Consider the following 19,798-nt stretch of genomic DNA (forward strand, 5'->3'; position numbering starts at 1 on the left):
TGCTCTGATCCAGCATTTATTGTTTCTTATTTCCTTTTCTAATTTATGAGTAAATAGGCAAAAATCTATTTTGTTTTGCTGTTTTCTCCCAAACACACACTTTCACAGTTCCTGTTTCAGGACTGAATGAAAATCAAATACTACACATGTTGGGAATGCACACTTACCGGCAATCTTAGCTTCAAAATCATTGTGTTTCATCTCTGGAGTTAAATCAGTGCATCCAGGCATCACACTTCCTCCATTTGGGTAAAAGTCCAGGTGACCAGTGGTGTTATACATTCCAAGCCCTGAGATACACGTGTTGATGTCAGTGTCTTGGTGACATGCCCATCCCTGCAGATATTTACTGGGATATGAACACTTACCTATGGCAGGAAAGTGAGCAGCATTGGTGTGAATAATATCAACAAAGTTTGCATCCGAAGGATCCAGCCTCACCTCGGGAGGAGTACCTTCAAAATAGGGTCCGGCAGGGTCTAAGCCTGAAAAAAAACCCCACATTTATTGGTTGAGGGGGGGAAAGGAGTGTTTGATGAGTTATTGGCTTTTGCCAGCTTACAACATCAGACATTTAGTATTGCACAAGGCAAGGTGAATAATAATGATGTGAATTCTAAGCTAAACTGCAAAAAAAAAAAAAAAGGCAATAATACGGTTTTGTGAACCTTTCTGCGCACTTATTCCAACAGAAGTAAAACATCTTCCAATAGACTATATAATGGCATCATATTACTATGAAGGAGGCATATTATTACCTGTGAGCTTGTTATTGGCCTGTAAAGCCTTACAAGTACAGAAAAATTAAGGATTCTTGGTAGGCTGCTCTGTCTTTGTTTAGGGTTTGATGTAACCCCATGAATGACAGTAATGTTACATAGTTGATATGTTTGTCCTTCCACTGAAGAGTTTTTAACCTAACTAAAGAAGAAAGATATAATACATACCCTCGTTTCTGAGAAGCATAAAGTTTTCCTTCTCTCACACAATATGTCCCCAGCACTGACATTATTTCAGTCTACAGACCAGTGTGGTGCAAGTTTGTTTCCTTTAGAAACGTGCTTTGTTAGCTCAACCCCTCGGTGGACAGCCTACCTGTTATCCGTCTGATGCCTTGGATCCTTCTTCCTGCCTCTCCTGCAGTATGTGCTCCCAGACTGTGGCCAATTAAATGGATTTTGCAAAGGGAGTATCTGAAGATTTTCTGATCATTAAGGTGGTGGCGATGGAAGACAAGAACACAGGCTTTAAACAGCAAGCAAAGAGGGTGTCTTACCTCATGGGCATTTGGGAACATCTAGACCGACTTTCTTCATAGCAAACAGGGCGTGAGTTAAGTATAATTTCAATTACATTAAGACTTGATAGAAAATGGTCCGATCTAGAATTTTAAATGCCTAGTGATGATGGATACACTGTTGTATTGTTGGCACATGGTTAACGTAGTTGGTTACCATTGGTGACAAAATATGAATGTTCTTTCTCATTTGGAGCAACCCCTCATTTCACCATCCACCAAAATGATCTTATTTTTTCTTTATTTACTCTATTATTTAGCCCTTTTAAATCACATTTATATTCTCCATATGTCTGCTTAGAATATGTGGTCATATCACTTGATAATATTTTTGCTTAAAAGCTTAGGTGGAGTGACATTCATTCTCCTCTTTGCCAGTCGTCACCTGTACAAGAGCTGTGTTGCTGAGGTGTTACATGGGTGTTGAAGGTGGGAATGGAGATTAATCAGCATGTGGGCTGCGTGCAAGAGTCACATTTCATCCAGGGATTTGCTGGGCTTTGTAGGGACCAAAACCTATGAGGATTGTTCACTAGTAGTTTAAGGTTTTTACACTGAGTTTGATTTTGTTTTGTCGTGTCTATAACACAATTAAAAAACAAAAAAATAACTGTAGTATTGGCCTGGCTGTTAGAATAACAGATTCCTCTGAATTTACTGCAGTACTTCCATTTACAATGCAGCTGAACTTTTCCTCAGGTCAAACTCTAGAATTTTGTAAATTGGGGAAGAGAAAGCCTAAGGATCATTTTTGTAATGAAAGAAAGAGAAGCCCAGACTGCAAATAGTGTAGTGACAGAGATATTAAAATCCGAAAGTGAACCCATCTTCAAGTGACCTGGGATTTGTACACAAAGAAGGGAGATACAGAAGCAAACTTGTGAGGCTAGATATGAGTTCCTAGGTAGAAACAGTAGTAGCAGGTTCTGGGGAAATGTTCTTTGATACCCAGGTGCTTGCAAAGTTGACACTGCCTCATGGATTCTGAACTCTCTCTTGCAGCACTTTAAGATGATCACCTCCTGACCAGGATCGAGTCCATAGCCAGGGAGGGGTCTGATTATCAGCTGTTGTAAGTAAGTACTCATGACTCTTGAAGTCAGTGGGAAATGCTGATACTCTTAAACTTTGCAGCTGAGCAGCTCTGCACTGTATGTATAAATGTGAATCCTTCAGGAACACGAAGTTCACAACTAGAAGGCAACTGGGCAGTTTATGGTGTCTGTAGACAGCAAATATGGCAGTGGTACTAAGCTGAGATGCTCCTACACACATTTGGAATGCTGGGAAAACTGTAAGCACTGAACTCAAAGGCCTTGCCTCTTGTCCATTGAGTGTACCATCATATGGAAATGTTGCCATCTACTGGTCTTTAATTAATTAGCTGCTCTTTTCAGCCACATCAGCGTAATTTGCATCTTTTGTGGCTGTGAGAAGTCCATAGAGAGTTGATAATCAGTATAATTAGCTGTATCTCAACTGCCTGCATTGTACAGCTCTCCTCCTGAAGCACTGGCTGCCCGTACAGGACAAGGTTCAAAATCAAAGCAGCAGCATCATAACCCCACTGCATCCACTTAAGACTTGTAAGTGGTAAAGCTGTGTCTTTTACCTGTAAGGTTTTTATGAAATAAGCAATCTCAGCCCCAAGCACACGGAGATTGTTCACTGCCCTGATGTAGGTGCCTTTTGCACCTTTCTGCCAATCAACAGCAATGCAGTTGATGTTTTCCACTTCCAGTAACAGCTGATGTGGGAACACATAAAGCAAAGTATTTAAGGAAACAAAATAGCAAACAGATTCAACTTAAATCAGACTAAACATTAAAAGGTAATATAATGATGGAATTTCTCATTCTTTGCTAAACAGGGCTCTTCACTGTAGCCCATACCATGCTGAAACATGCTTCTTCTTACAGAACGGACTAAACCAAACCATTTATCCCAAAAGTATCGATTATGAAAGACCTTAACAAACATCTTTTACTTTAGAAGCCATTTGTATATACATTTGAAAATATTTTGGAAAAGCCAGACAACTGCAGAGGAGTTTCTATGTTCAGCATGTAACTTTCTTTGAGGGATGTTGGCAGTTTAACTTAATAGCATAGGAAGTAGACTTATGTACCAAGTGCCTTTAAAACTGAGGAAGTTGTGTCAGACTGGAAAGGTTTGGAAGAGAGTAGAAAGTTTCTATGTCAGCAAAGAAAGCTAATGCATTGGTCATTTCAGTACTGGTCACAGTCATGTGGAGACCAATGTTTTTTCCACTGGAAGAATCACATATTAAAGTCTGCAGTTGTAGCTTTCTGTGGCTGAGGCCCACTTAAGGTTCGAGAAAGAACAAGGAGTGGAAACAAAAATTAATCCATGATAAAGAGCTGAAGGTGAATGACAAGGAAAGCAGAAGCTTGAAGCAATAGTAAATTAAATCCTGGAATCCTTCTTCTTCTCTAGGCACTGTAGTCTTGTGGTGTGGAGAGGCAAATAGAATTGCTGTTTCTTTTCAACTGAAAAAAATTGAAAATGTAATATTCTAAGTTAAAAGTTTTCACAGATATATGAACAAAAATAATGCAGATCTGTAACTTAGTAAATAGTGGTGGCCTTTTTCTGGCTTGTCCTTTTCCATGCCAGCCTGGAAGGAAGCAGAACCCAGAGCAGGTTTTACCTATCTCTCAGAGCCAAGGCTGTCTTTGGCACAGTGCACTCGGCTGGCTTTGCAGTAGCTTCCATATTTCAAATTTGAAATCTGTTTTTCATTCCAGCCTGTAACCAAATAAAAAGGGTTTGGGCTTTTGTGTGTGTTTTTTTTTGTTTTTGTTTTTTTTTTTTTAGGGAACTGAATAGTGGTGAACCAGAATAGTATTTGTAGACTGAAACTTCAGCTTCACAACTCAGAAAGGTCTTTTGACTGAAAGACAGTTCAAGTGCTCCTGGTGGGAGCAGCAGCGACTTGATGTCTCTGATCCAATATCATGGCACTGGTGTGGAGACTGGGGACATCTGTGTTCAGTTTATTGCTTTGATCTGGTCTCTGTAGAGTTTGGGGATAGAAATTCTCTAGAGAAACATAATGTCAGAGATGACCAAGAAGCCTTGACTATGCTGCATATTCCAGAGGGGGAACATTTTGGCTTTTGTGAAATTTACTTGTTGGTTAGTAGCTGCTACAACCTGATGAATTGCAAACTGAAAGGTGAACATTAATGCCTAAAGGATACTGACAGATAGTAGTTACAACTGCTGATGGAACTCAGAAGATACTCTCTCATACCAAGCACATTTCTACCACCCAGCCTTTTTTTCCAGTGCTGCCAAATCCATGAATGATGAAGGAGGTATTCCTATGTGAGGAAAAATGTGAGTTTTGGATGGTTGAGGAGTTTATTGCCGAGATCACCTGTGTAGGGAGGAAAAAAAAAAAATCTATTTATATTTTCAAACATTTTTAAAAGTCAGCTAAGTCATCCCCTCTGTAGAAGTCAAGGGACTACTTTGTATCTCACCTTTCTCATGTACACTATAGTTTCCAAAGGAGCTGTGTCCTTGTGATTTCTGCTTAATGCAGGAAGAACCCTCTTATGTGGAATATGAAGTGGTCTACAAGGGCCAAGGTGTTGCACAATGCCTGTTGGCCTGATTTAATTCCTCCAGAGAGCAGCTGACCAGCTCCACATCTCCTGGTTTAGCTTGCCCTTTTACTGACCTCACCTGTGCAGTTCTGCATCTAAGTAATAGTTTGTTGTGTTTTTTCTTTTTTTTTTTTTTTCTCCCCTGGACAAATGATATTTATATACATTTTTGTCATTAGCTACTCCAGAAAGGCTGAAAGAATTTCATGCAAGAGCTGTGTGCAACAGGGCTGAAGCTAGTTTTCACACCTTGCTGCAAGCTACTTAATTATATCTTTTCCCTTTTTTCCAAGAATGATAACTGACTGTCTGTATGGTTTTCAGACAAATACAGAGTCTGTGAACTCATGGAGTTTGGGCATAGAAGGTCCATGCTCTGGATCATAGACACATTTATAGTTAGTGGCGAGGAAGTACTGCATGGTCTATTGTGACTATTTTGTCAACAACAGAAGTGCTGAGTAACCTGCTGCTGTGTGTATCTTGTGTGCTTAAGCGTCCTTCCTCTGCAGATTGTAAAAGCTCATAACAGATGTAGCTTCTCATCCTTAGAGAGCCTGAGCTGGATCCTCAGCCTGGCAGCTGGGAGCGCTGGGAGCAATGATGTCTGCAATGGCAGTGATGGCACCATAGTTCACGCCAGCAGAATCCTAAATATCCCTGTACCACTCAGAGGACACTAGGTTTGGGAGCCTGAAAGTCATGTAGAGGCTTCATAGACATTTGCTGAAATGATGTGGTCCCAGCTCCTGATCTTAGAGGTTCCTTTGCATTGCTGTGCTCAGTATGTCAGAGCAGAAGCAACTTGAGCAATTCTGTCACTTTCAGTGCAGACAGACAGGTAAGAATGTGAAATCATTCAGTTTTCAAGGTGGAATGTGGGTTTGGAAGCTGCATAAGATAAATTTTCTTTAGGTTTTTAGTTTTAAAAGCCACAGTATCCTCCTTGCCTAGCTTCACTGAGAGACAGCAGTATTTGCTCTCCCCCCTGAATACTCAGGAGGCTGTTTATCTGGGTGAGACTTCAGCTTTCCTCAGAGAACTAAATGCATGCAAAAGACAGTCTGCCATAGCTCATATCCTTGTGCAGGAAAATGCCAGGAAAACTATTGTGTCCTACAGTTCATTCACAACATTTTTTGTGCTTCACCCCAAAATACATTCATTACTATACCTTCAAACTATCTTCTTATTCTGATTTGTTTGCCTCTGTCAACTGATGTAGACTTTTTAACAAATTAGCAAAGATTTGTACAGTTCTTGGTGTTAAAAATAAGTGTCACCTGTGAGTTATTTCCTGTTTCTCTGGTGTAGAGAGAGAAGGTGATGTTCATATGTTCTGGGGAGTCAGGCAAACCTGTCAGAAGTCTCCCTGGTACCCCTGACCAGGGTGGGTCATCTGTAAAACAGCCAATCCTGGCGTAGCAAACTTCTCCACCTAGAGCAGAAAAACCAACTTGTTTATGTCTTGGACTTTCTTATGCTTGATGATGTATTTGAGGCTACAACAGTCTGAAGAGCAGAAAACCAAGAATTTAATTTTATAATTGATTTTGACACTGAGATTTATTCTTGTTTTCTCCATAGATATTGCCTAAAGCAGGTAACACAAGAGAACATAAACAATTTACAGGTAAATTAAGTAAAGACCCAGATGTTGTTTTGACACCATTTTCTAGGCTTGTAAAAGGTTAATCCAATTTCTTTTTTAAAAAAGGTTTTAAGAAGTGCTTGCTAGAACTGTTCCTGTGTGCTTCCTATTCCAAATCATTGTGCCTCTGCTCGCAGGAATGAAGGACATCTATGCAGTGATCTTGTGCTGTGAAGGAAATCACAATTTCAATATAGTAGTTTTTTGCTACATCAGACAGGTTTCTTGTTCATTTATGCCCAACTTTTCTGTTTTAACACTGTCTGTTGTGCTAATCACCCTGTTGCTCAGTAGTTCTTTCTATACAGCAGTCATGTAAACACAGCTTGTGGTTTTTTGTGGGTTTTGTCTTGGTAAACGTGGGAGATGTGACTAAATTTCTCTGTGAATTTTCAGCACCAAGTTATGCCTCTTGTAATCTTAAGAATAAAATTTAAACAGAGAAGAGCCTTTTAGCATTAGTTCTATTTGTAGTAATACAATACTATGTACATACCTAGTCATACAATGACCTGCAAATTGTACTACTACTTCAAAGCAAAGGAAAATACCAGTCATTGTCCTCTGTATATTATTTCACCTGAATTCACCTTCTAGTGGCAGTTTGTATAGATATAGTGTCTCACCTGCTGCTGTGCCAAGGAGACAAAATGCAATAATCCATGTTCCAAGCACCTAAAGCAAATTGAATATAAGGGGTAAGCATTTTATTTGGAGTGGTTTGTCCTTTTTAAAACAATATAATACAAGGAAAAATGCAAAGACCTGCACCTGAAAAGGAATAACCTCATACACTGGTCAGTACCCATGGGGGACCTGTCAGCTGGAAAGAAGCTTTGCAGAAAGAGACTTGAATGCCCTGGTGGATGCTAACTGACAATGAGCCAGCATCATGCCCTTGCAGCAAAAGGAGCTAGTGGCATCCTGAGCTGCATTAGGAGGAATGCTGCCAGCAGGATGAGGGGGGTGATCGTTCCTATGCACTCAGTTTTGCTGTTCATTGCATCTCTTGCACAGCCAGTACTGCATGCAAGTTGCTGAGGCAGTGAATCAGATCACAAGGTCCTGATTTTTTGCCAGCTGTGAGGACACAGGTGAGAAGTGTGATAGAACCAAGACAGTGATATCTGTAAATTGGTGAAGTCTGAATGCTTGACAGCTTGGGCTCCTCACTACAGGGTAGACATTGAGGTGCTGGAGGGTTCCCAAAGAAGAACAACAAAGCTGTCAAATGGTCTGGAGAACAAGCCTTATGAGGAGCAGCTGAGGGAACTGGGGTGGTTTAGCTTGGAGAAAAGGAGGCTCAGGGGAGACCTTGCTCTCTACAACTCCCTGAAAGGAGGTTGTAGCAACTTGGGGGTCGGTCTCTTCTCCCAAGTAACAAGCAATAGAACAAGAAGAAACAGCCTCAAGTTGTGCCAGGGGAGGATTAGGTTGGATATTAGAAAAAGTTTCTTCACCAAAAGGGCTGTCAGGCATTGGAACAGGTTGCCCAGGGAAGCAGTTGAGTAGCCATCCCTGGAGCTATTTAAAAGACACGTAGATGTGGGGCTTGGGGACATGGTTTAGTGGTGGGCTTGGCAGTGTTAGGTTCATGGCTGAACTCAATGATCTTAAAGGTCTTTTCCAATCCTGTGATTACATCTTCAGGCTGTTTGTGCTGCTTTTGCTCAGGGCTCTTTTCATTTATGCACCTTCATATCCTTGAGTTTATTTAGATTCCTTTCCTCTACACTTCCCTTACTTGGCCTTCCCATGGCAGGGGTTATGTCACCATTCTCTTCCCCTCCTGCTTGCCTTGTTCACTGTTCTTAATATCCTTGTCTTCTAGGTGTTTTCTATGGCCCCCACATCCCATTTTCACCATACTGTTTTTCTTGTAAAGCAAAAATGTTGAGGTGTCATCTCTGGCAACTGATATAGCTCATCATAAGCAATTAAGAAAAAAATTGTAAATTTAGTAGGTATAATCTTGAGTCTCCAAAGGGTATATTTTTTCAGGTTTGGCAATGTGAGGAAGCTAGAAAACCAATGCTCCAAAGGTCATTGACATTACTAAGTGCTCTCAGCCACAAAAAAAGAAACAGCTAGAAATTTAACAGAATTTGTCCTTGAGGTTTGTGTGTTATATGTCACACAGAAGGCATATGTGATCCACCTTTTTTTTGGGAGAAGTTGGTTTATTTGGCTGTAATCACATGGTTTCATAACCAAGCCAAATAGGCTAGGTCAGAGTCCAGTGAGTGTGTCTCTGAACACTCTCTAATCAACTTTGAAGTCCCTGTGTGGTAATAGGCTGTTGTTTATGAGGTAAGACAGAGGAGCAAGGCTGAATATCTAAGCAGTTAGCTGAACCTGTGAAGTACAGAGCTGAGAGGAATCATGATATTTCCTTGGAAATGCAATTCTCTTCCCAAGTCAAATATATCCATTGATGTAGTTAACAGAGAATAAAACTAGTTTCTCAAAGAGAGTGGAAAGCAGAGAGGAAGTCTGGTAGTGAGTCTGAGTAGGAGGGAAAAGGATTGAGAGTTATTCCAAGCAGCTGGTGACAGACAAGAACAGAGAATTCCTAACTTAGCCAAAAGGAGCACCCCTGTTCTGCTGGAATGTATGTTAAGAAGTACCCATCATCATGATGAGAACCTGATGACAGTGCAGGAAAATCACAGAAGATGTGGTTCACCAAATGAATTGGATAACTTAATGGGATCTATTTATCTTTAATGGAGAGCTCTCATACTCGGGAGATGTATAGTAATGTTGGGAACATTGCAAAAGGAAGGATAATATAATTTCTTTTCAGACCCAAAATCTGGAAGGCAGCTTATGAGTAATGACCTTAGAAAATGTGGGAGGTTGTTGCCAAATAGATCAGTAGTTTCTTTTCAGAGGTTTTTCCTTTGAAGGCAGAAAATAGAAGGCAGGTAAGTAATGGAAGATGCAGATTTTTTCTTCTTATTATTTTTTTGTGGAATGTTGATTTATTCTGTTACTAAGAGAGATGTAGATTGAGTAGTAGAAAGTTTTTTTAGTGGGTACATTTTCTGTATGGATCTATGTTCACTTACTGACAAAAAGGTTGCAAAGAGGTTAAGAAATTGTGTCTGTAAATAGAATTGAGGCAGCATACGATCTGATGGGGGAAAATTCTTTCACTGGGCATTTAAGAGGCTTACTGCTGAACAAGAGGAACTGGAATGACTTGTTTGTGATTTCAGCCTAGTCAGTACTGCAGGCAAGAAGGCTGCTGAGTGCTGAGCTCAGTTGTTATACTCAATGGACAGAGGACATGCACTTTTGAAGCAAAAACAGCACAAAGTATTTTCAAATTGCTGTTCAGGTCAGAAAAAAAAAAAAAAAAGTGCAAATATTTGTAGACTGACATCCTAATGTATAAAACCTCCACTGGAGCAGTGGTTGTCATTCATAATAAGCCATCAAGTCACCTTTTAGACACTGTTGCTCAGCCTGTGATTCAGGGGTCATTAGTGGACGGTGTGTGAGATAAGAGAAAGTCTGCATCATGACTGTCTGTAGTGTATTCTGTAGACACACAATCTGCTCATGAGAACCAAGCCCAAATCTCAGGGGTTTTAATTATTGACATTATTAACCTAACAATCTCACTGTAGTAACTTTTTTTTTTTTTAAGTTTAGAAAAAGATATGTTGTTTTTCTAATTGTTAAGAATTTTACTCACCATCCTCTTATTGCCCTTCTTTCCTTGGTGGGCAGTAACAAGGTACAAAATGGCCAGTGTTTTCTTTAATGAAGGTTGGGTACCTTTATACTGGAAAAAAAGTAATAGAAAAAAGATTAAAAAACTACATGCAACTTGGTAAAGGGAAAGAAACTGGAGGAATTCAAAAGGATGAAAAGAGGACTATTGGTAACTGGGAATGAAATCACACAGCTTTCACAAGGACAATGTCAATGCCAACATGTACATTTATGGCCAGTAGAATTAAGACACAAAATAGGAAAGAATATTTACTACATTGAAGAGTTAAAAAGGCATGAATATTTTTTCCTTTACTATATAAAATGGAGTAGAAAGGAATGCTGGAGCTGACATTAAATGTTTACACTTTTTCTTTTCCCTTTTTACCAATACCAGATGATGTTATTTATACAAGAAAAAAATATTTATGGTGATGTCCATGTTCAGACAATAATTCTAAATCTGCTGTAGAACAGCTGCTGGAACTACATATTTTAAAATCATTAGTCTTTGGTAACTCACAGCTAAAGTCCTAAAAAAAAAAAAAGCTATTAAAAAAAATTGACAACTTTTTGTTAAGTTGTTGATTAGTAAGAAAACTTCAGAGATGTGGTTTGAAGAAAACTGATATGCTAACAGGTAAAAAAAAATAGCATAAATGACCTGTGGAGTTTTGGTCCAATATCAACCTGAGGCAGAATAATAAAATTCTCCACAGGATGCACAGTCCAGATAGTAAAATTGTGAAAAACAATTCTAAGATTTTAATAGTGTAATTGAATTCAATTACATGACATGACAAACTGACACGACATTCTTATAAGATCAACAAGTCTCATGATACTCGGATTTTAATAACATCTTCTCTGTTACTTGATATTTGGGTTGAGAAATTCAAATTATACACCTGTACTATTATAACAGTTAAGTAGATTAAAAATTAAATGCATGGATTAAGTAGATTAAAAATTGAGTCATTATTGCATCTCAGAGTCAAATGGCAAGGAACTAGAAAGCAGCTCTTGGATTTACAGATACAGTTCTTGCTGCTGTGCACCATTGCATCACATAGTGATCAAGCTGGGATCGTGCTTTTTAGCTGTGTTTTTTGACCTTACAGTTACCCACTGCTCATGATGGATCATCACTGATTAAGGATTAGGAGGAATCACTTCCTAGCCTTACATTGCATGCCAACTTTCAGTAGTGATGTATTGCTGGGCATAAGCTCATACTGAAAAAATACTGACATCTAGACTAAGGGATTAGTAAATAAAAAGTACAGGTAGACTAAGGGATTAGTAAATAAAAAGTACAGGTTATGGAAGCTGGATTATATTCTATTGTTTGGGAAACTAAAGGCTGTCACAGTGCAAATCAGGTGGAGTGCAGGTGAACACCTGAGGAAGCAATAACTGAAATGGCCTTTGAAGTCTTGCCACTGTATTACCAATGACTTTTGAAGTGCCAAGGAACTTGTTAGTCTTTGTTTCAACATATTTAACAGTTGGGAGAATAGTATTTTCAACAGATATGTTGTATTGAATATATAGAGGGGGGTATTATTTAAAGTATACAGGGGTTTTGTTGGTGCTGCATGCACAGTTCAAGGGGGATATCGAGGAAATAAAGAAGCATGAGAGAAAATCTTGAATCAACACGAAAATGGAAAAGAGGGAACACAGAGCAAGAAGTAAGGAGAGGACTTTTCAGACTAGGAGTACAAAGGCTCAGAGTGCAAATGGTTGTTCTCCAAAGGTACAACCTGGGACCAGAAAAGGAGCAGTGATACTTAAACACAGCACTAGTTATGAACACTAAGATGGAGCTTTTAAGATGGAGCTTTGTCTCATTTTAAAGTGACAGGGAGAAGTGGTATAGATGAGGGTCAATGACCTAGATGGTGCCTTCTACTTCTTCATCCTGTTTTTCAAAGAGGCCAAGTGGGAAGTTAAAGAGTCACCTCAGCAGTCTATGCTGAGGTGGGGAACAGCCTTTGCTAATATCATGTTCAAAGCAGTGAGTGGTAGAGCAGGAACAGTTCCTTCAGTAACAATCTGCAGTGCTAGCTTGTTTTCATCTGTCAACAAAGCTCAGCATGGCATTTTCTGTCCCCTCAGTCCTATGCTATCTGTCCAATCTTCAGGTCTATGTTTCCCCTTCAGTACTGATGTTTAAGTTTTTTACTTTTTTTCAAGTCTCTTTTAATTTTTACCACTTATTATTTTCCATCGTGTCTTTCCTTACCATTCCAACCATACTTCCTATATTTCCTGCACTGGTACGTCCTTCAACAGAGAATACTTTTGTCAGTTCTGTCTTTCCAGTGTTTTATTTCAGCTTTTCATATTTTTCAGTAGTTAGGCACAGCAGTCAGTTAACAGTGTAAACATGATGCAAAAGAGAAGCAGCCATCCAGAATTTAGCATATAAGCCTTAAGTATAGAAGTTAGAGGTTAAATTTCCTGTTTTTTTTTTTCAGTGAATTCTTGCATGTCTTTGAGCCTGAGGCATTTAGAGAACACACAATTAATTGCACACGCAAGCATTGTAGCATTACGCAAAATGATAAAAGAAAGTAAAGGAAAAAAAAAATTACAATGGTATCTTCTGGCCTCATAAAGGGGATCATGTACATATTTACCCATAGGCAAATATCTGAAAGTACACTATAATTTGTTTGTTTGTATTATTTGAACGTCATCTTGTTGTTCAGCCAGTTCTTTATAAGTATACAAAGAATGCTCAGACAGTATTTGTCCAGAGTATCAAATACTGAAAATAGATGTGCACAGAACTGGACAAAGTGCTGGTGATATGGAGCACTAATTCAGGCAGCAGAGTAATTGGCAAAAGACTTAATTTAATCTCCAGCTCCTCCCCATAGTATGGTCCTGATTCCAGATGAATGCTCCTTGACACTGCTTCAATACAAAAAAAAAAAGTATTTCTAACTAAAAGAGCATGTTGGCATCAGCCAGCCCTCTTTCCTGCTGGCTCACCAGATTTTGCATGCAGTTAAATTCTCCATGAACAACCTAATCTTAACTGAGTAGCTCTGAAACACAAAAATTTAACATAAAAGAAATCAGTTTTATAGTGGAGCAAAGATGTTCAGAACCTTTTGTAGATTTCTTTCTCTGAAGCAGTAACCAAGGCAAGGCAGGGCTCACAGGTTTCTGGTCTGGGTAATTCTGAGTAGCTCCTCACCTCCTAAACTGAACCTGAGACCTGAACTAGGGCATTAACCTGAAATAATGACTCAGAGTGGTGATGCACATTCTTTTCATGAGGTGTTTAACGTAGGAAGTGCTCCAATTAAAGGTTAGTAAGCATGCAAAGTTGTGCATATATTTGTTCATCATTGGAGGATGCCGTAAGTTTTGGGCTTTTAAGGTTAGTTGCTTTACTTGCTTAGTTGCATGTTAGTGATTTGGGTGTTTAGGTTAGTTGCTTAGAAACAGTGAACAATGTAAAGAAATTAAAAGATAACAGTAAAGAAAATCTATTAAATATAAAGTCCTTGGCTTCCCACTTCAGGACTTTGTGCAGTATCTGCTCTGATTTCCTAAATAATAGGGTTCTCACTTTGACCCTACATTTGTATTCATAAGTTTACGTTTATAGAGACAGTTATGATCATTTAATCTGACTACAAGCATTGTAAAAAACCCAACAAACTTGATTCAGTTTGGGGAGGTGGCTGTGCCAATTCTGTGCTAATTAGGGAAACTTCATCTGACTTCTAGCCACTGTCTGCCCACTTGACTGTCTTTCCAGGAGGACCTTTGCTATCCCTTTTCATAATTAGGCTTCTGTTAAATTTAGTCAACTCTAAGACCAGCACTGTTTTCCTTTTGCCATTTCTGAAGTGCAGAATAACCTTTGCTGATGACTAGTTCAAGTTTCTCTGCGTATGGTAGTATATCAAAATACACCTCGTTTGCTCCATCCTTTCATATAACAGCTCCGTAATTCTTCCCCAATTCTATTCTCCTTTTAGATTTGTAGTGCTCCTAGTAATGCTTGACTTTGTAGCCTAATTTATTCTTCTTTTTCATATAAATTGTTGCATTCTCATGCATTTTCCCTTTATAAAAAAAAAAAATAAAATCTAGATTTCATGTGCAAATACGTTCATTTTGAATTTCCTTTAAAAATATAGCAATGTATTCAGTCTTAAATTACCTCAGCCCCACTGAATCCATCCTCTGTTCCTAGCAGTATTACATTATCAAAGCCCAGAAATTCTTGTCTGCTACTGGGAACTGAAAAGTTTTAAGCTTTGTAGTTAAATTTCCTTAAACTTCCTGTATTTGAAAAGTTTTAAGCCTTGTAGTGGCTGACAGAGTCTCCTCAGGATCACTCTGTTGCTGTTTGCTTTTTGCCAATTGACTTAGACCATACTATTCAGCCTGTATTATTTTAAAGCAGGAGTCCTTACAATCCTCCAGCCCCAACCAGCAGTTAGTAAGGACACTTGCCCAAAAACCCTACCACGTTTTCAGGCACTTACCACTCTGAATGAAGAAAGGGTTGCTGCTTGGCAAGCTCCGTTCAGCCAGCTCCCTGTCAAATCCTGGCTGCCACTGTTTCTTTTCACTTGGAACCAGTCCCATGATGGTGGGTGCGGACCTGCCCACATGGTGGCTAATTATAGGCTTCCTGTGGGTGAGTGAGAACCTTTGTAAGAATGATGCCCTTATTGCTGGATGTAACAGATGTTGCCTTCTCTTGCCTTGATTTCTCGCATCAAAATTTTCACCTCTTCAAGTTTTGGTTAAGTTTCAAAGGTTTGAAGAAAAGTGCGATGAGGCCCTCTTAAGCCCTCGGAGGGGTTATGGTATGCAACAGTCACAACAGTCAACATGAAATGCTTCCCTGAGCTAGCTGGTTATGGTAAGCTCCTGTCACAGGCAATGGGCTGAGCCTCCTCTGCGGGCAAGTTCAGAACAGGAACATAATCTTGCTGCTCTGTGTCACCTACTGGAAGTCACCAGCTATCTGTTATCTGTCTGACACACATCCCTGTGAAGCAAATTCATGTTCATTTTCACCTAATCAGACCTGTTTATAATTTTTACAGAAAACAGGCTAGCTTCTTGTAAAAGGGAGGGAGCAAGAAAAAAAAAATCTGTTACAGTTTAGGGAGAATATAGGTGTTGAGCATTTTTTAGCTTTTTCTAGTGAAGCTACTCAATCTCTGTCTACCTGCTACCATTTTGACTAATCTATGCCCTTTTAGGCCATGTGGGATTCACAGATTAGGCATCTCTGTACTAAGCTCTCTCTCACTGGTTGGCATTCTCTGAATGTAACTGGCATCTCCTGACCATTACTCTTGTCACCCCCCTGGAGCAGAGAAAGCACAGACGCTTTCATTCAAAATTGTGTCAGGAGGAGAAGGATAGGATATCATGATAATCATGTCATTCACCCTTTTCTCTGCAATGACTTCATGACTTGTCTATCGTATAAGTTCCAGGTTCTGTTCTGTACTCTGGAGGCTGTGGGTCACAACTATGTCACAACCCAGGTCTTTCAGTTCCTGGGCGAGACCTCAGTCACTACACTGTTATGTACAGGATGCGGGTTGCCCTAATCACCTGTCCAGGCAACTGTGTAAGAGCAACATCAGCCTTATGCAAGGAGTGATTCAAGTTCTTAGGGGCAGGAAGTAACTTGGGTTGAATCTACAGTTCCTATAACAAACCAGTGTGTGGTCTTGAGATATGTACTTTGCCTAAGAGAGATATAATTTCAGAAATAACACCAAAAATGTTTTTCCATATGCTGAGCTGTACATAATGCACTCAGCCTGCTAGCCACTGTAAAAACCAAGCCAAGAGTGTTTGTTACTCCTTGTAGCAAGTGGTATCTATGTGAATGCTTGGATCTGGGTCTGGTTCTTTTTGGTAAAATGGTGCAAGCCAGTGCCATATATGATGATAATCATTAGAAAGAAGTCTTGGAGGAATCTGGAGGAAGCAGTGGCTAGTCAGTGACTGGATCTCATATTTAATTGCTGCTTACACTGAAGACACATGTAATTTCAGATAAGACAGTATAGATCTAGTTAGGAAGAAATTATTTTCAGCTGCTCAGTGTTCATTGACTGGAAGTTGGAAATTTGGCAGCAGCTACAGGACCTGTATCTCTTCAGAATGATGTAGCTCATTAGATAAGTCTGGGGAGGAATAAGGTTGAGGAGCTGCAGAGAAGAGATAAGGAATGTCATGTTCCCCTTTTGACAAAATACTAGCATGTAGGTTAAATGGAAAGCAGCTGGTGAAACTGGTGCCTCTATTAATGATTAAACATCTTTAGAAATTGTGAATTTAGAAATTAGCTTTGTGTGAAAATTGGACCCCTTTGAAATGTGTTTTTGTCAGGGGACCAGGATTGCTGGATGTGCTCAAATATTTTGCTGTAGTTTCCACAGAGTTAGTGCTTTCCGTGGGAGTGGTGAAACAGTGTCATTGAGCCCCCCTCCAGCAGTACACGTACAGAAGTGTACACCTGCAAGAATACCTCTGGGGACAAATGTATACAAATAGATGAAAACTGTATTTGGCAAGAATATAAATTTACCTATTTCTTTAGTTCACTTTTTGATCCGTATGTTGATAAGTGGCAGCCTAGTCAATACAGGGGGACCATGCACACTTTCAACACAGAGGTTCACTGTTGGTGTATTTCAGAAAGAATACAAAGTGTTGAAGATTAAATTGATGTAGGCCAGTATAACAAGTCAGATTTAATAGTGAGAAGAATTTCTAGCCCATGTTAGCAAGTTTTGAGGTCTAGCTTCTTTTAGGAATGGTCAGCTTTTCTGGGTCCATTTTGCATCTTAAGGGAGAACAGTAGGTTTTTATGGGCAGTAAGAAAAGCTGGCTTCTACAGTTGCCTCTGACAATAAACAAGCAAACACATCCAGGCAGTTTTATAAATGCCAGCTTGAGGATTATCAAGGACATAAATGCATTCTGATGGTAGTGGCCTTCACATAGGTAGGAAAAAGAGGATCAAAACACTCACTGTGAATCATGTTCTCCAAAGGAATCTCAGCAACTGTATTTCAAGTGCAGCAACATATAAATTACCAAGGCTTTTATAGAAAGATAAGTGAATAAAATTGTAAAAACATTTTTCTCTCTCATTTCAATTTTAGATTGAAGATGGTTAATGAATTTCTTAGCTTGGATAGAGGTCATCTGGAAGTAGCTTTGTGTATTCCATCCCTAGAGAATTGCTAATTGTACAGACACAGACCACTCACCACCTTGGAGAATCTTACCTTTAGTTTCAGAGTGGCAGATTAATGAATAAAAGAATTTAATGATATTTCTGTTGTCTAATTCCAATGTGTTCATTCTGGTCAAGTGAACAAATCTTATATTGAATAGAGGCAAAACCAATTTGCATTAGTGTATCCTTTCCAGTGTTGTACAACAACAATAAGAGGGATATTTCTGAGATTATAAATATTTATTACCATCCATAATACATGCTAGTTACTAAATAAGTCAGTCAAAGCAAGCAAAGATGCTGTTAACTTCTGTTTTTGTGAGCTTGAGACTTATGGAGCATCGTGTCAGTTAAAGAAAATAACACTAGGTGAGAATGAGAGAGCAGATGGTGAAAGTAACTGAAGACAGAGAAGAGTCACTAGAGACAGCCAGGATTTCTTTACAAGTAAAGGGCAGAATTAAAGGGAAGAGGGTGAAGTCCATTATTCTGAATGCTCAATCTCTTATTAATGCTAGAATATTAAACTTATTTGAAAGAAGTAGGTGAAATAAAAGGGAATAACTGTAAATTTGCCTTAGAGATTGAAAGGCAAATGAAAAATATTGAGTGTCTAAATTGATAAAGAATGGCTCTGACCAGGTCAGAGACAGGCCAGTGCTCAGAATAAAACTAGCCATGTTGGACTCTGGACATCTCCTACGTCTGATCCCAAGCTTTCCTAGTGTCTGAAAAGGAAAAAGTTACAGAATGGGGGCAGATACCAATGTCAGCCTGTATTTTCCCCCGTTGCTTACATTTCCAGTGATGCAAGACACTTGCCCCATCCAGCTGTGCTGTAGCTGGGAGGACAGGGATGTTTTTCTGTGGCACAGCAACGTAGGCGTGCTCTGTTTGTTTGTGTGGGGGTTGGTGATCATGCACCTTCTTTCCGGAAGCTTTTAGATCCTTGTTAGCTAAAGAATAGATTATTTGCTCTGTTTTATCTTGGAAATATTCTGTAAAAATAATTTGGGCATGCTATCAACTTCTGCCTCCTAAATATTGGAAACAGAGTAGCTTAAAGCACCTTGAAGACTTTGAAATTGCAAACTCCCTCATACCATATTATTTCAAAAGAGGAGTAAGAGGGGCACAAGTTTGTGCAGAGAACCCATGTGGATAGATTTGCTGATAGGTCAGTGAGCAATTGTTTACTTTCCCAGTGGCAACTCTGATCCCAGTCAGCTTTGGGTTTGGAAGAACAACTCATATGTTGGGAATGCATAAAGATTTTAATTTTTGCTTCTGTCCCAGAAGCCTGCCCAACATAGCTGTTAGAGCCAGGAGTTATACAGAATAACCTGACTGCATTAAATTCTCAGCAAAATCACTTGTCAAAGATTTGATTTTACCTTCTATACGATGGACACACATTGGAGTACTGGAGCCTGCTGCAGGAAAAATCAGTAATTTCCACTGAAGGAATAGAGTTGGGGAACTGCTGGTGGATAATTTCATTATAAAATATCCAGGAGAAAATTCAAGAGAAGGGGGCGTGGTGATGCCCTTGGAAGAATGCCAGCTGAGAAAATAAACATGCTTCCAGGCAATGTGATCTTACAGATGGGGTAGTAAGTGGTATGACATAACTGTGGGTTGAAAAAAATTAAAACCAGATCTCAGATCTATCAAAAGTACCTTCAGGATGTGTGCTCTAAGGCATTGAGCTACTGTAATAATTCACTTACTTCACTAGGGAAATGGAAGCCTGAAGAAAGAAACAAAAACTAATAGGAAAAAATCACGTGGGGACATGTAAAATACAGGTTATCTAGAGAAGAAAAAAAAAGCCTGATGTATTTTTACTTTCAGAAAATTATGGAGTTTGCTGTGCCATTTCTATAAGGAAAGATGCTGGCAGGTCACTTGACTATGAAATATTAACATCACAAAGGGTATATTCTTAAAGGCAGAATGAAGGCAGTGGGGAGGATTTCTGTACAAGAGCCTTGTTAAACTTCCTCACTAACAAAGGTGAAAGACCAAAAGATAGGCTTATTCCCTCAAATCTGTGGTTCATTTACAATGATTTTATCTATATATTCTAGCATATCAGAGTAGCATGGAAAAATATGAAGTCACAGATCCCATCTATTGATATGATCAAAAGTGGGAAGAGGGATGACCACATAAACTGAACATTGAGGTCTCCACCTATTAGTTCTATTTAATTAATTTTAATCATTCTTATGCTTTCGGTT

The 19,798-nt window shown here is 39.2% G+C and overlaps 1 protein-coding gene across 1 annotated transcript in view; it reads right to left on the reverse strand.

The window, feature by feature from the left end:
* Positions 1–14,926, reverse strand: part of LOC103771760 (pancreatic lipase-related protein 2-like) — a 19,008-nt gene extending 4,082 nt beyond the window's left edge. Inside the window, exons 1-10 of the mRNA XM_008939072.1 lie at positions 14,824–14,926; positions 14,496–14,575; positions 10,287–10,376; positions 7,210–7,258; positions 6,216–6,370; positions 4,575–4,700; positions 2,910–3,044; positions 1,096–1,204; positions 369–485; positions 168–290 (exon numbers count right to left, since the gene is read on the reverse strand). Coding sequence (XP_008937320.1) covers positions 168–290; positions 369–485; positions 1,096–1,204; positions 2,910–3,044; positions 4,575–4,700; positions 6,216–6,370; positions 7,210–7,258; positions 10,287–10,376; positions 14,496–14,575; positions 14,824–14,926 — 1,087 coding nt within the window. The remainder of the gene's footprint in view (positions 1–167; positions 291–368; positions 486–1,095; positions 1,205–2,909; positions 3,045–4,574; positions 4,701–6,215; positions 6,371–7,209; positions 7,259–10,286; positions 10,377–14,495; positions 14,576–14,823) is intronic.
* Between the last annotated feature and the right edge of the window lie 4,872 nt (positions 14,927–19,798).

The sequence above is a fragment of the Merops nubicus genome, unplaced genomic scaffold (assembly GCF_000691845.1).
Source record: "Merops nubicus isolate BGI_N331 unplaced genomic scaffold, ASM69184v1 scaffold1924, whole genome shotgun sequence".
NCBI lineage: Eukaryota > Metazoa > Chordata > Aves > Coraciiformes > Meropidae > Merops > Merops nubicus.